We start from the raw sequence: 16,416 nt of genomic DNA, 5'->3' as shown, positions 1-16,416 counted from the left end.
TAACAAAATAGGATTCTTATTAGCACAAGGAAAATATAGTATTGGCTTTCAATTTTTGTATTAATAAACAATAATTGACCTGTTCACACGGTGAAAATACTGTTTGGATACCTATTCTAGTTGTCGAAATATATTAGAAATTTTTTGAAGCAAGTGGTTGCACCATCTATGCTATATGTAGGTATTATTCACCGATAAAAAACATTTTCAACAAAAAGATTGTCTCCATAACCCAAATTTTGTGTCTCTATCACCCCTAAGTGATGGGAAAAAAAAAAGTGTGGGAAATGGAGTGATGGTGCCTCTCGGTAGCACCACCATGGAGGATAAAGCAGGAAGGTACTCGCCTGCTACCTCAGATATCATCATCAGCTACCACCACTCCAGAAAATGAAAAGGTGTTGGAGAAAAGGAATGGGTAACAACCCACAAGACAAAGTGCTAGGGTGTGTGAAAGAAAAAGCTGTGCTGTGACAACTATATACAACTGTGAGCTAGTACACACTGGCTTGCTATTTTATTCTTGTGCTGTGTGTCTGCTCAAATAAAAATGCCGACATGTTTCATTGCCTTAGGGAAAACTCACGGCAATTTCTTCAGGGCATGGGGTATTGTCAATCCACCCTGCACCGTCACTTGTCTTATTAAAAACTCTGTTAGAGACACAAAAAAGAAGAACAACACAGCAAAATTAGTTGGTCACGGATTAAAAAGAGAACCAAAGTGGTATATACTGTATCTTAGACCACTTCTCCTTCAAAGCATTTACCGGGAAAATGCCCAACGGGGGCATACCTTCACCCTGGAGCATGTGTATGTGTCACTCTGATCACTCCTTCAAGGCTCCTTCTGACAACTCCTATAGTGAGTCTGTAATACATAACGGGGATCATGAGGGATGTAATTATCACAATATTATCATTATCTACTCCGAGAGGAGTTGTTCTGAAATGATTCTATTGTCCCACTCTAAATGTGAGTCCGAGCTTCCCAGATATGCTCTTTTGTAAATGGTAGCACCCAGCATATGGTCAGAAGAATCCTTACGATATAAACTGACCGTTACTCCCCCTTATGATAACCCAGCTAATGAGCCCTCTGTCCCAGTCACTCGCTCTGGCTCTAGTAGAGTACTAGGCACTGAGTGCCCTTTCCTGTTACTATAGTCTATCTTCAGGTTCGTTCACAGGGCGCAGCTCACCGTAAATGTGTCCGTGTCCGGTGTCAACTCGGCTCCATTTTGCCAGCGAGGTCTGTTTCGTCTCTATGAGCAAACGCCTCGTCCCACGTGATCGGGCTAGAGCATACCCACCCACCTAGGGGAATCTAGTTGTTTAACCCTGGTACCATCGCCGCCATCTTAGACTGACAAAGTGCTCAGTGTATTCTTCAATTTATATCCAGAGTTGTCGTTCCCAGAAAGATTAAAACAGTATAACCTCCAAATGTTACATCCAGCTATACCGATGTTGTTAAACTTTAACGCTTCTTACGCCACTGGAGTTTTATCAAGCGTAATCTTTGAAAGATATTTGGGAAATTTATTGCGGATTTCAAACGTCGGACTTCAGACTCACTCGCTAAGGAACTTCTACATTGTGGTTGATTGCATATTCGGATGTCTGGGCCTTCAGAGAAAGTTAGAAATGGTACACTAACTGTTACTCTATAATCACACTACTACGGCAGCGGGAGAAATTTATTGCATCTTTTATGCATACACATCCCACTGTGTGGAGACTGCTGGTGGAGCCTCTACAGTGGTGAGGGAACATCTCTTATCCCATTGTGCAGACGCTCAAGCTGCCTGTATGATGGGTGTACATAGGTTTGATGGAAACCCCTAGGTTGCAGACCCGTTTACTACATTCAGAGTCCCCTAACTTTATTAACACATCCTGTATAAACAACCAGAGCCCATAACACTAATGGGTTGGAACTATCACTTGTCCTCGTTACCAGTGGGTGCAAATCATGTGCGCCATCCTAAAAGGAAGGATAAAGCAGTGAAATGGACTATAGGGTTACTTTATTCCATTCAATAAGATCGTTCAGTCCAGTTTGATCTGTACCCTCCTGATAAATCCAGCGTGCTTCCCTTGTGCTCAATCTGGATTCTATGTTGTATTGGTCTCCCATTACCCTCTCTAGAACCACCCAACGCACATCCCGTGGGGTGTGTTTATGAGACTGGAAGTGTTGTACCAATCTAGTGCTTAGTTTGCCTGCACGTAGTGTACTGAGATGTTCTTGTATCTTAATTTTAACCTTCCTGGTGGTGAGGCCAATGTAATGGAAATCACAGGGGCACGTCAATCTGTAGATCACATTTGATGTATTACAATTGCTGAATTTATTTAGGAACCAAGTTTTGTTTTGTACAAGGATGACACTTTTTGTAACGGATGTGAACTCACACACTGAGCAATTTCCGCACGGGTAATGTCCCTGCGGAATATTTGTCTCCCGTAGATCTGGTTTGGGTCTGGTGTGTACCAAGCGGTCACGGATGTTAGTTGATCTCCTGAATGCAAACCGCGGTGGGGGCATTTTCATGTTTGTAGTGTTCAACAGGTGCCAATGTTTGCGGATGACTTGTCTGATTTTGGTGGAAAGGGGGCCGAAAGTGGTGACCACCGGGATGCAGTCGCCCTTTTTCCTGGGAGTTTTTTCCAAAAGGGCAGCTCGGGGCGTGTTATATGCTCTTTTCCTTGCCTGTTTTATCACCTTTTTGGGATATGCTCGATTCTCTAACTTACTGGCCAGGACACTGGACTGTTCAGAGTATTGTTGTAAAGTGGAACAGTTCCGACGATATCTTAAAAACTGTCCCACGGGTAGATTATCCCGGAGGGCTCTGGGATGGTATGACCTACAATGAAGCAGAGAGTTTTTATCCGTTGGCTTCTGGTGCACTTTTGTCACTAGGCCATCAAGTTCCGCCTGGATATCAAGGTCTAGGTAGACAGCTGATGTTCTGCTCACCGACCACGTGAATTTTAAACAATCATCCAAACCATTAATCCAATTTAGAAACTCAAAGTCTCTCTTCTGTTCCCTCCCATATACATAGTACATCGTCTATGTACCTCTTCCAGAGAACAATGTTGCTCTGGAAGAGGTTGGTGTCAGGGTAGATGTAATAAGCCTCGAACTGGCCCACATAGATGCAGGCCAGACTTGGGGCAAAGGTAGCCCCCATCAAGGTACCGGACACCTGGAGGTATATCTGGTCCTTGCATGAGAAATTATTTTGAGTTAATGCGATCTCTATGCATTGTAGGACAAAAGTTTGGGGAGTGTCATAGAACCATTCACAGTCCCTCAGGGCGCGAGCTGCTGCCACCAGCGTGGCTTCCTGAGGGATACTGGTGTACAATGATTCTATGTCTATGGTCACAAGGAATTGATTGGCGGAGTCCTATGCTACATTCTCTAGCATTCTCAGGACATCGGTGGTGTCTTGGAGGTACGAGGGTTGGGTGATAACACATTCACAGTTTGCCGATTTCTTCTTGAGAGAGAGAGTGGTTCGAGTAAGGACTGGATGCCAGATACTATAGGGCGTCCCGGAGGAGGGCGTTGTTTCTTATGAATTTTAGGTACAATGTAGAATGCCGGAATTCTCGGTTTGGTATTAATCAAAAATTCGGCTTCTCTATATGTAACCCATTTCTTTTCCTTAGCCTCCGTTACCAGTTTGATGATGGTCGCTTGTAGGTCTTTTGTGGGGTCCCGTGCCAGGGGTCTGTAATTACAACGGTTGCCCAAAAGTCTGGCCACTTCAGTATCATATTCTTGTGTGTCCATCACTACCACTGCGCCGCCCTTGTCGGCTGGCTTGATAGTGATGGCTTAGTTACTCTGAAGACTTTACAGTGCTTGCCAATCTGTGTGGCGCATGTTCCTATGAGCCACAGCTTGAGTCTTTTGTTCCAGTTGAAGAATGTCTTGTAGAACCTTTTGTTCAAACACCGTTACCTCAGGGCCCACTGTGTTATGAGGAGGACAAAATTGGGAAGGGCAACGTAGGTTAGTTGAAAAAAGCGAAACATTCTCCTTCTCCTTTCCCTCAAAAAACTTTTTAAGTTTGATTTTCCTCAAGAGACCATGGAGTTCAGCCCGAAGTTGGAACCCATCGTGTTGTGGGGTGGGTACAAATCCTAACCCTTTGTTTAGAACTTCAAGTTCAGTGTCCGTTAGTTGATATTTTGAAAGATGGACCACAATGTTGTTAATCGCAGTTATAGGGGTGTTCTGCCTCTGCTGCGTGTGATCCTGGGGGAAGAAGACTGCCAGGTTGGATTCAGATTCTGACGGGCCCGGCCCCTTCCCCTGCCCCGACCTCTCTGATTGAACCCTCTTTGGTCCCCCGGGTTGTGAGTTTGTTGCCCTAAAAACCCTGAACATGGCTCCCAAGTCCTCATTAGTTCTGTCCTGGGGGTTAAACGTGACCCTCTGATTGGTGGTAGCCAGTGGAACATTAGGGTCCTCACCCTCACTACTTGTGTTCTCGAATGTCCAATTGTTGGGAGTTCTTCTACCCTGACGGCAGAAGAACCATGTTCTTCTGCCGTCAGGGTAGAAGAACATGGTTCTGGGTTTTTTTAGGGCAACAAACTCACAACCCGGGGGACCAAAGAGGGTTCAATCAGAGAGGTCGGGGCAGGGGAAGGGGCCGGGCCCGTCAGAATCTGAATCCAACCTGGCAGTCTTCTTCCCCCAGGATCACACGCAGCAGAGGCAGAACACCCCTATAACTGCGATTAACAACATTGTGGTCAATCTTTCAAAATATCAACTAATGGACACTGAACTTGAAGTTCTAAACAAAGGGTTAGGATTTGTACCCACCCCACAACACGATGGGTTCCAACTTCGGGCTGAACTCCATGGTCTCTTGAGGAAAATCAAACTTAAAAAGTTTTTTGAGGGAAAGGAGAAGGAGAATGTTTCGCTTTTTTCAACTAACCTACGTTGCCCTTCCCAATTTTGTCCTCCTCATAACACAGTGGGCCCTGAGGTAACGGTGTTTGAACAAAAGGTTCTACAAGACATTCTTCAACTGGAACAAAAGACTCAAGCTGTGGCTCATAGGAACATGCGCCACACAGATTGGCAAGCACTGTAAAGTCTTCAGAGTAACCAAGCCATCACTATCAAGCCAGCCGACAAGGGCGGCGCAGTGGTAGTGATGGACACACAAGAATATGATACTGAAGTGGCCAGACTTTTGGGCAACCGTTGTAATTACAGACCCCTGGCACGGGACCCCACAAAAGACCTACAAGCGACCATCATCAAACTGGTAACGGAGGCTAAGGAAAAGAAATGGGTCACATATAGAGAAGCCGAATTTTTGATTAATACCAAACCGAGAATTCCGGCATTCTACATTGTACCTAAAATTCATAAGAAACAACGCCCTCCTCCGGGACGCCCTATAGTATCTGCCATCCAGTCCTTACTCGAACCACTCTCACAGTTTGCCGATTTCTTCTTGAGAGAATGTGTTATCACCCAACCCTCGTACCTCCAAGACACCACCGAAGTCCTGAGAATGTAGCATATGACTCCGCCAATCAATTCCTTGTGACCATAGACATAGAATCATTGTACACCAGTATCCCTCAGGAAGCCACGCTGGTGGCAGCAGCTCGCGCCCTGAGGGACTGTGAATGGTTCTATGACACTCCCCAAACTTTTGTCCTACAATGCATAGAGATCGCATTAACTCAAAATTGTTTCTCATGCAAGGACCAGATATACCTCCAGGTGTCCGGTACCTCGATGGGGGCTACCTTTGCCCCAAGTCTGGCCTGCATCTATGTGGGCCAGTTCGAGGCTTATTACATCTACCCTGACACCAACCTCTTCCAGAGCAACATTGTTCTCTGGAAGAGGTACATAGACGATGTACTATGTATATGGGAGGGAACAGAGGAGAGACTTTATGAGTTTCTAACTTGGATTAATGGTTTGGATGATGGTTTAAAATTCACGTGGTCGGTGAGCAGAACATCAGCTGTCTACCTAGACCTTGATATCCAGGCGGAACTTGATGGCCTAGTGACAAAAGTGCACCAGAAGCCAACGGATAAAAACTCTGCTTCATTGTAGGTCATACCATCCCAGAGCCCTCCGGGATAATCTACCCGTGGGACAGTTTTTAAGATATCGTCGGAACTGTTCCACTTTACAACAATACTCTGAACAGTCCAGTGTCCTGGCCAGTAAGTTAGAGAATCGAGCATATCCCAAAAAGGTGATAAAACAGGCAAGGAAAAGAGCATATAACACGCCCCGAGCTGCCCTTTTGGAAAAAACTCCCAGGAAAAAGGGCGACTGCATCCCGGTGGTCACCACTTTCGGCCCCCTTTCCTCCAAAATCAGACAAGTCATCCGCAAACATTGGCACCTGTTGAACACTACAAACATGAAAATGCCCCCACCGCGGTTTGCATTCAGGAGATCAGCTAACATCCGTGACCGCTTGGTACACACCAGACCCAAACCAGATCTACGGGAGACAAATATTCCGCAGGGACATTACCCGTGCGGAAATTGCTCAGTGTGTGAGTTCACATCCGTTACAAAAAGTGTCATCCTTGTACAAAACAAAACTTGGTTCCTAAATAAATTCAGCAATTGTAATACATCAAATGTGATCTACAGATTGACGTGCCCCTGTGATTTCCATTACATTGGCCTCACCACCAGGAAGGTTAAAATTAAGATACAAGAACATCTCAGTACACTACGTGCAGGCAAACTAAGCACTAGATTGGTACAACACTTCCAGTCTCATAAACACACCCCACGGGATGTGCGTTGGGTGGTTCTAGAGAGGGTAATGGGAGACCAATACAACATAGAATCCAGATTGAGCACAAGGGAAGCACGCTGGATTTATCAGGAGGGTACAGATCAAACTGGACTGAACGATCTTATTGAATGGAATAAAGTAACCCTATAGTCCATTTCGCTGCTTTATCCTTCCTTTTAGGATGGCGCACATGATTTGCACCCACTGGTAACGAGGACAAGTGATAGTTCCAACCCATTAGTGTTATGGGCTCTGGTTGTTTATACAGGATGTGTTAATAAAGTTAGGGGACTCTGAATGTAGTAAACGGGTCTGCAACCTAGGGGTTTCCATCAAACCTATGTACACTAGGCCTGGGCGAAGAACTACGCTACGCTCGCGTAGTTTGCGAAGTTCGCGCTACTTCGCGCTACGCGAACTGCACGTAGCACAGTGCGAACACGCGTAGCGTAGTGTTGCGTAGTGCTGCGGTCATTTTTTGCTTGCTCGCGGTCCTCAACGTCAAGTTGGCGACCGCGAGCAAGCAAAATGACATCCTGGCGAGACTTTTTCCTTGTTCGCGATCGCGAGCATGGAAAATAAACCTCCCGGCGAGATTCCCAACGCGAGAAGGTCAGGTTTCTCATTGCGAGGGGTCGCGTATGCTCGCGACCGCTCGCGATGAGAAACTACCAGTTCGCGTTGAGAAAGCTGCAGCTCGAGTAAAAATCTACTCGAGCAGCAGAAAACTACAGCTCGCACTGTGCAAGATGCCATTTTCAATGATTGCACAGTGCCGGTTGCTTGTCCGCACTGTGCAATCATTGAAAACAACATCTTGCACAGTGCGAACATGTTACTTCGCAGTTCGCGAAGTGCTACGCGTAGCTCGCGAAGTGCTACGCGTAGCTCGCGTAGTGCGAACTTCACTTTGCGTAGCTTCGCGAAGTGCTACTTCGCGAACTACGCCCACCCTTAATGTACACCCATCATACAGGCAGCTTGAGCGTCTGCACAATGGGATAAGAGATGTTCCCTCACCACTGTAGAGGCTCCACCAGCAGTCTCCACACAGTGGGATGTGTATGCATAAAAGATGCAATAAATTTCTCCCGCTGCCGTAGTAGTGTGATTATAGAGTAACAGTTAGTGTACCATTTCTAACTTTCTCTGAAGGCCCAGACATCCGAATATGCAATCAACCACAATGTAGAAGTTCCTTAGCGAGTGAGTCTGAAGTCCGACGTTTGAAATCCGCAATAAATTTCCCAAATATCTTTCAAAGATTACGCTTGATAAAACTCCAGTGGCGTAAGAAGCGTTAAAGTTTAACAACATCGGTATAGCTGGATGTAACATTTGGAGGTTATACTGTTTTAATCTTTCTGGGAACGACAACTCTGGATATAAATTGAAGAATACACTGAGCACTTTGTCAGTCTAAGATGGCGGCGATGGTACCAGGGTTAAACAACTAGATTCCCCTAGGTGGGTGGGTATGCTCTAGCCCGATCACGTGGGACGAGGCGTTTGCTCATAGAGACGAAACAGACCTCGCTGGCAAAATGGAGCCGAGTTGACACCGGACACGGACACATTTACGGTGAGCTGCGCCCTGTGAACGAACCTGAAGATAGACTATAGTAACAGGAAAGGGCACTCAGTGCCTAGTACTCTACTAGAGCCAGAGCGAGTGACTGGGACAGAGGGCTCATTAGCTGGGTTATCATAAGGGGGAGTAACGGTCAGTTTATATCGTAAGGATTCTTCTGACCATATGCTGGGTGCTACCATTTACAAAAGAGCATATCTGGGAAGCTCGGACTCACATTTAGAGTGGGACAATAGAATCATTTCAGAACAACTCCTCTCGGAGTAGATAATGATAATATTGTGATAATTACATCCCTCATGATCCCCGTTATGTATTACAGACTCACTATAGGAGTTGTCAGAAGGAGCCTTGAAGGAGTGATCAGAGTGACACATACACATGCTCTGTGTATGGTGAAGGTATGCCCCCGTTGGGCATTTTCCCGGTAAATGCTTTGAAGGAGAAGTGGTCTAAGATACAGTATATACCACTTTGGTTCTCTTTTTAATCCGTGATCAACTAATTTTGCTGTGTGTTGTTGGTCTTCTTTTTTGTGTCTCTAACAGAGTTTTTAATAAGACAAGTGACGGTGCAGGGTGGATTGACAATACCCCATGCCCTGAAGAAATTGCCGTGAGTTTTCCCTAAGGCAATGAAACATGTCGGCATTTTTATTTGAGCAGACACACAGCACAAGAATAAAATAGCAAGCCAGTGTGTACTAGCTCACAGTTGTATATAGTTGTCACAGCACAGCTTTTTCTTTCACACACCCTAGCACTTTGTCTTGTGGGTTGTTACCCATTCCTTTTCTCCAACACCTTTTCTGGAGTGGTGGTAGCTGATGATGATATCTGAGGTAGCAGGCGAGTACCTTCCTGCTTTATCCTCCATGGTGGTGCTACCGAGAGGCACCATCACTCCATTTCCCACACTTTTTTTTTTCCCATCACTTAGGGGTGATAGAGACACAAAATTTGGGTTATGGAGACAATCTTTTTGTTGAAAATGTTTTTTATCGGTGAATAATACCTACATATAGCATAGATGGTGCAACCACTTGCTTCAAAAAATTTCTAATATATTTCGACAACTAGAATAGGTATCCAAACTGTATTTTCACCGTGTGAACAGGTCAATTATTGTTTATCAATGCTTTGAGTGGGGGGAAGACCTGTTCTCTGCCCCTATAGCTCCTTTATGTGGTTTGGTTTCGTTTCAATTTTTGTAACCTGAACACATATTTAAACATACAAGGAAGAATTACACATATATAACAACGAATGAAAAGAAAAAAAGCATTGCCAACGAAAACTATCAGTTGACCAGCCAGCTGAAATATCCTTATTTGTAGGTGGATGTGCAGCTATGAAGAGACAAAAGCACTGTCACTTACAACACGAGAGAGCCCATAGCTGAAGTGGGCTGACCCACTGGTCGAAGCTGTATGCTATAGTAGGCCGGAGTTAAAATGTAAATAAATGAACAGACAAAATGGAAATAACTGAACGGGGGGGGGGGGCACCTCCCAAGTACGTACGAGTTTAAAAAGTATGGTATCTGATTATATGCAGCTGGTGAAACAGCCAATGCTGTGTGAAGGTCACATCTAATAAACATTGGCTAAGAGGTCTGCCCTTGGGAAGTCTCTTGCACTTAAACAATAGACATTAAGTTTTTTGTTTTTTTAAGTGATGCTTTAAAAGGGTGGCATGAATGTTTGAAAAAAATATATCCCTTGCAAAAATAAATTTAACAAAATCCATGACACGGCCTCACAGTCATGCATGGAAGTGGGCTTCTTTCCATATAGAAGTGCAAGAGCAAAATGCAGTCACTAACAGCGAAGCGAGCCAATGGTTGATCCACCCCACCATTCTGTAGGCTGTGTGGCCTAAGAAAACATAAATTATAATTTCAGACCAATGATCAAAATCCCAGACATGCGTTTACTATGATTTTTTTTGAGAAAACATGGAAGTTAGTGAATAAACGAAAGCGGTATCTAGGCATAACCTTAAAATACAAAAGGAGGTGGCGGTTGTAAGTTGTACACCATTAATGGGTGGAAGGGCACCACCGAGAAGTCTACGAGGACTGGGAGCACTTGTCTAACCAGGCAGAAAAATTCCGTTGTGCCAATACTTTGCCAATACTTTACGCATCCATTTATAAGACGTTTTAACTACAGCAAGACTGAAACAGTTTTATTGCACGACAGATAAGTACACAATACTGTACTATATTTGGATTAAAAGACAGGCCCTCTGGAATTATGCACCACGTGAAGACAAAATTATGTGGCAGGGTGGAGTAAAATATGCGGCATTATGTGGCACATTTGGTTAGATTATTATTTCATTATTTTGAAATTTTAAAAAAATGTTAACACAGCCTGGGCATTAGTTGCACCTCATTAGTACCAGTTTAACACCCAAATATAACAATAAGCTACTGAAAGGTGACCAGTCAACCTTTGCAAACGGCCTTCCACTAACACTGCAACACGTGTCGCTGCATTCTTAGTAACTTTTGAACCGTTTCAGCTAGAACCAACTTTTTTTGTTAAAATCCGATTATGCAGCAGATTATGTGGCAAATACAGTAAATCTAAGATTATGCGAAAATCGCTGTGGCCATGCAATCGCATAATTCCAGTGGCCCCGATTAAAAGGTTTGAGGAAAGTTGCGTTTCCAATATGCCCTGCAAGGCAGCAATGAAGCCTGTTTGACACATGCAATGGAAGTTTATATAGGCGTTCATGGGTGGGGCATTAGGAACACTACAGCAGTAGGCTGTAATGTTTAATGTATTAGACGTGTTTTATTTAACATCACCGGTCTTACCTAGCATGCCAATAAAGAACTGTGCTGTACTGGCACCATCAGAGCCGGCTCCCACACAGCCCTGCATCGGGGCCTTAAATTTAGAGACTCCACAGGAGATATGATAAGGCCTGCTAAAATCCTGACTTCCTGAATACAAATGCACGTGTACCCATTAGTGCCGACCTTTGCAGGTGGACTTCTCTGGCTGCTGACCTAGCAGATCTGGCCCAAACCCATGTCCAACACCTCCACAACTCCAAGACTAATTTCACACAGTCCACCAGACAGCCTCCAGGCTGTAGCTTGTTGTTACTAACATCCTGTGAGGACCTTGACTCAGTAACAAAAAGTTAGCAAATCATTGATCCGAGCCGACAAAACGAAACAAAATGATACTCAATATTAGACAAGCAGAGTAGAATACTGGGGTACAAGAATGCCACCTAGGGTATTAATTAATGTGTGGTCTTCAAAGTTTGAAAATAGTTAATTACAATAAAACTAAAAGTAAAATGATCCACTGTATTCAATCACTCCAAACTAAAAGAAAACGATCAACTGTTTTCAGTTACTATGTGCAGGATTTTGAGTGCTAATGCACATAAAGCCGAAAGCTTCATGAATACCCAATCAAGCAGCCTGGTCTGTCTGATGGCGAGCAGTCCCCACATGCTACATAAATAGCATTACAACATTTGTTTCCTCAGAAGGAGGATTGCACAAAGTCAGAGATAAACGATGGTGTATTGAGAACGTAATTAGGCTGTATACCTGTATTACTATCCGCAAGAGAGATTGCACCAATTATCAGCGAAAAGAGGGAATGCAGCCTCGAAGCCGTGCACAAAGTTGCAGACTAAATCCATCGTGATGTTTCAACGAAAGGACAGAATACAAATTTGCCAACAGCTCTGGAGAAATTTGAAGTAGGGTCTGGTCAAAAGGGAACACCAGAGGTTATTTTAAGGCTGTAATAGAATGCTGTGCTTCAGGTCTGGGACAGGAAAATTGATGGACCCTACAGGACATTTTCCTCCTGTGCAAGACCTGAGAAGTTCGACAAATTGTCAGGGGATACCGAGCTATTAAGTTCAAAACATGAACTTTAAACTTGACTGAACTTACCACCACCAGGCGTCACTGACAGTTATCAACAAAGTAATACCATGCCTTTTAAAGGAGATTGGATGGGGTGGATCAAATATCTTAATCATTTGGCTTGAAAATGCTTCCCTGCATGTACAGTTGTGGCATTTCACTGGAATAGCAAAGGTTTTCACTTGGAGACTTTTGGCAAAGCAAGTGGCATCACAAGTGACACACAGGAAATCACTCATGATATGAACACCATCACATGTGGCACATGTAGATCGCTTATTCGGAAATAGGAGTTCATGTTTCAAACACTCTCCAGTCACTAGTGATATTACAGACAAGAACAACAACTGTTGCCAATGTTAGCCACGATCAGTGATTAAAATGGAAATATGAAAGTGCTGGTGCTCACTATTTATAGTACCCGTTTGCTCCTGGGAAGTGCCAGACTGTACTCTATTAAAAGCCTTGCATCAGTGCTGAGAAGTGCAGGCACTCTTCCTTTTAGGTTAAAGTGCAGGCACTCAGTACCTGCCCATTTAAAGCACTAGCCACGATGGTCAGCGATATGCATACTGTGGCTGCAAGCAGTCATGATATATGCCTGTTTTGGACCAGTTAGCCCATGGCCTAATGGTCCAGCAACATGGCCAAGTTTTAGTAGCCTGGTCCAGCGGTTCAGTTACTTATGTGAAAAGTAGTGCTGATGACCTCCAAATTGCTATTTTTCATGTAATCAAAGACTGATGATGCCATGTTATGAGTTAATGGTACTAAGTCACAGAGTAGGTGTTGGGACCTTTGCTGGACATGGCACAGAATTAAAATAATATATTTACATATACACACACACACAAACACACATTTTTTAATGTGCTTTTTATGAGCCTATTTACTATATACAACTTCTGTATGTGTTACTTGCTGCAATAAACTGAACATACTATCACGCACGACATGGAAACACTTCCCACATAGGATGAAAAACAAAGACAACACCCTTCCAACCACACATCCAACAAGTCGTAGCATGCTGTCCATGTAGGCAAGCACTTCAGGGCCCCACATAGGGGTAGTAAGGGCAATGTAAACGCAGCAATAAAATACTCTCAGAAACAAGTGGGAGGCAATAGTAATTCCTCACTGGCCTTATGATTAGAGAAAGAAAGCAGCGGAAGAAAAAATAAGTAATGGCACATTGTTCCTGTATTTCAATATTAAATCCTATATGCATTTTTTTTTTTTTTTTTTTTTAAGGTTAGTGCTGATCTTGCTTCACAACCATGCCTATTTGAAACACTATATAGCATAATCGAACTACCCAGAAAGCGCTTTGGTCCTTGCAATGCGCTATACAAATACCCATTCAATCCGACCATAAGAACTCTACGATAGACAAGAGGCCTCAAGCAAATAAAGCCCTGTTTTATAGGTCATAGGGAAGACAGCTGCATGATAAGCTATCACATATTTCTGCAGTGATGTCATTCTATAACAATGAGTCAAGAGAGAGAGGCTCAGCAGTAATAGAAGGACGTTCATCTTAGAAAAGATGGTCAACGTATAGATGCACCTACCAGCAGGAATAATGATGGCAACAATCTGGGACAAATAAAGCAGGTCTTCATGATGTGAAATGGTAAAGTGAGATTAAAGGCCATCTAGAACCTCAGAGTGCAAGAGAGCTGAACAAAACAACGTAACCATTCCTATTTAGCATCTACATGGATTTACGACAACTGTGTAAATACAATTGGCTTTAGGGCAGAGCAAAAAAGTTTAAAACTGTTTCTACAGGTTAAAAATTCAAATGTCCCATGTTTTGGAGCCTTTTAGTGGATCTCTTGAAAATATTTCAGTTGTTATAATAAAATAGTCACATCACTGCATAGTGTCTAGGAGCGCGGCATTAATGTAACAGGGCAAATTTGAGACCCTATTGTAACCCTGAGGGGGGGGGGGGGGGGGGTGTTGTACACTCGGTCTCAAACTTGCACTCTAAACATGGCACCAATTCATATGGACTACTTTTTTGACAGGTTTACTCCTTATTGATCGGATTGATGATCTCTTGTAGCAACGATCACAAGTTGAAAGCACAGCACAGAGGTGACGGGTTGTGGATAAATACATCATTCGTGTAAGCTGCTACCTCTATCAACCCCTAAAAGACATTCTTGCCTATAGACCTTCCAGATTAGACTCTATACAAAACGGCATGAAAGGCTGACACCCCTTCCCTTAATCTTTCCGAATGCACACACTGACCATCTTAAAGTGATCTGAACAGAAGAAGAACTGAAAAGAACAAAATTATCAGGCATTGTACCTTGATGACGTTCTCAAAGATGGTGTCCCTGAAGTCCAGCAACGCCTTCTGGTCAAACTCTTTGCCGTGAATGATCCTCATCTGCTTCAGAAAGGTAGACTTCCCACTCTCTCCAGCTCCAAGGAGAAGGATCTTCACCAGCCGCCGGACAGCACGCCTCTCCCGGGACAGCATGGCGTCAATGTCTCGGCTGCGGCGGCGGGCCTCGCGCTCAGAATCCCTGTTCCTCTCTTTACTCTCGCCCCGTTCCCGGCTAGCCTCAGCAGGCAACAGGCAGCGGCTCAGTGTCCGGACCACAGCAGCCATGGTGACAGATTGGGCAGTCAAAAAAATTCAAAGTCTCAGACACAAATCCAACAGCATGGAAACCAAACCAAGAGACAGCCACCAGTGGAAGTGTAGCGGGAAACCTCCTAATATTACGTTTTTATGTAGGGATTGTAATGAGCCAACATAGTGTTAAGAAGCCTAACTAACCTTGGGGGGTGGGAGCTAGAATAATAAATACAACAAAGATTAAAGACCGCAATTAATATCCACTAGTTGCTTATGAAAATTAAGCGCTCTCTTCCATTCTGTATGGCAAACTTTGCCAAAGTTGGCAAGAGCTTCTATCGAAAAAAATTAGTTCACTCTGAATCACATGACAGAGCAGGAATTTCTGCCAGTTAACTAAATACATGCCTTTCTATAAACTACTACATAGGAAAGGATACTAAAACAAACTTTTTGTTGAATTCAGATCTACTTCTAACCTATGCTGACCCGATGTTAAGGGTGTACCTGTGCGCACCTATTCGGCTCTTAAACGAGGCGCGACCCTCAGTTAACATCAGTCTTTTGAATGAAGGTAACAACAAGTAGGGGTAAATTTTTAGCTCCTCCTCGAAACAATAGCTGTGGTAGTGGCTCTATTTTAGAATAAATGTGCTACGAATATTCTTTAACAACTGCTAAAAGGAACCTGGGAATCACGGACCTAAGTGCTACGACGGAGGTGCAGGAGCACCCCGATTTAAAGTTCGTGTGCCCTGGTGTAAAGTGTTTGGTAGTGTCAGTGTAACCTACCAAATAGTGAAAGTGTACTTAAGTGCAGGTTGTCTGTCCAGCTCCGATCGCCGCCGTCTCGACCAAGAAAGTCGCTGCTGATGAAAGGAGAAAAAGCAAAAAAAAGCCCAGCACCGGTTCTTCATTCAGTAGGAACAAACAAGAGAGAAGTCCGTAATCCCCAAAACCAGGCGTCGCAAAAAGTTTTTGTTTGTTTTCAATAAATCTTCGGTGGTGTCCCGCCCAGCCCTGCTGCTCCTGCCGGGAATAGGGCGGAATCTTGAAGGAAAATCTGAACTGGTTTGGAGCCACAAAGGGAGCGCAGAAGACATCCCTCCACCCGCCTCCCGCCGGTTTCACTAAGCACCATCTCGCCCCTTAGACTTAACTGACATGACTACAAAACAAGCACCAAAGTACGTGAAAAGAAATTTGAAACAAGCCCAGCCCACAAACCAATGTGGGTGGGTGCAAAAGTTATTGTTGAAATTACGCAGAAGACCGTAAACGAGGCGGGGAAACCTATCACAGTAAATTCAGTGGCTTCGTTCAAGCAGATTATAGTCAAACTAGGTTAAATTTAAATGAGACCTCTGTATATATAATTTCTTTTATATCAACATATACATTTGAAAAACGGTTTCATAATCAATGCCCTAGTTTTGATTAGCGTATTAGGCTAATTAAATCTAACACAATACATTTATATGTATTTAG

At 43.9% G+C, this 16,416-nt stretch overlaps 1 protein-coding gene across 1 annotated transcript in view; it reads right to left on the bottom strand.

Annotated features, from left to right (window-relative positions):
- GNA12 (G protein subunit alpha 12) overlaps positions 1-16,105 on the bottom strand; it is a 216,652-nt gene extending 200,547 nt beyond the window's left edge. Inside the window, exon 1 of the mRNA XM_085629206.1 lies at positions 14,653-16,105. Within this exon, the coding sequence (XP_085485332.1) occupies positions 14,653-14,958 (306 nt within the window). The 5' untranslated portion in view covers positions 14,959-16,105. The remainder of the gene's footprint in view (positions 1-14,652) is intronic.
- Positions 16,106-16,416: the final 311 nt, after the last annotated feature.

This window comes from Triturus cristatus, chromosome 10, assembly GCF_964204655.1.
Source record: "Triturus cristatus chromosome 10, aTriCri1.1, whole genome shotgun sequence".
Taxonomy (NCBI): Eukaryota; Metazoa; Chordata; class Amphibia; order Caudata; family Salamandridae; genus Triturus; species Triturus cristatus.
This window is presented reverse-complemented; position numbering and strand designations above follow the sequence as displayed.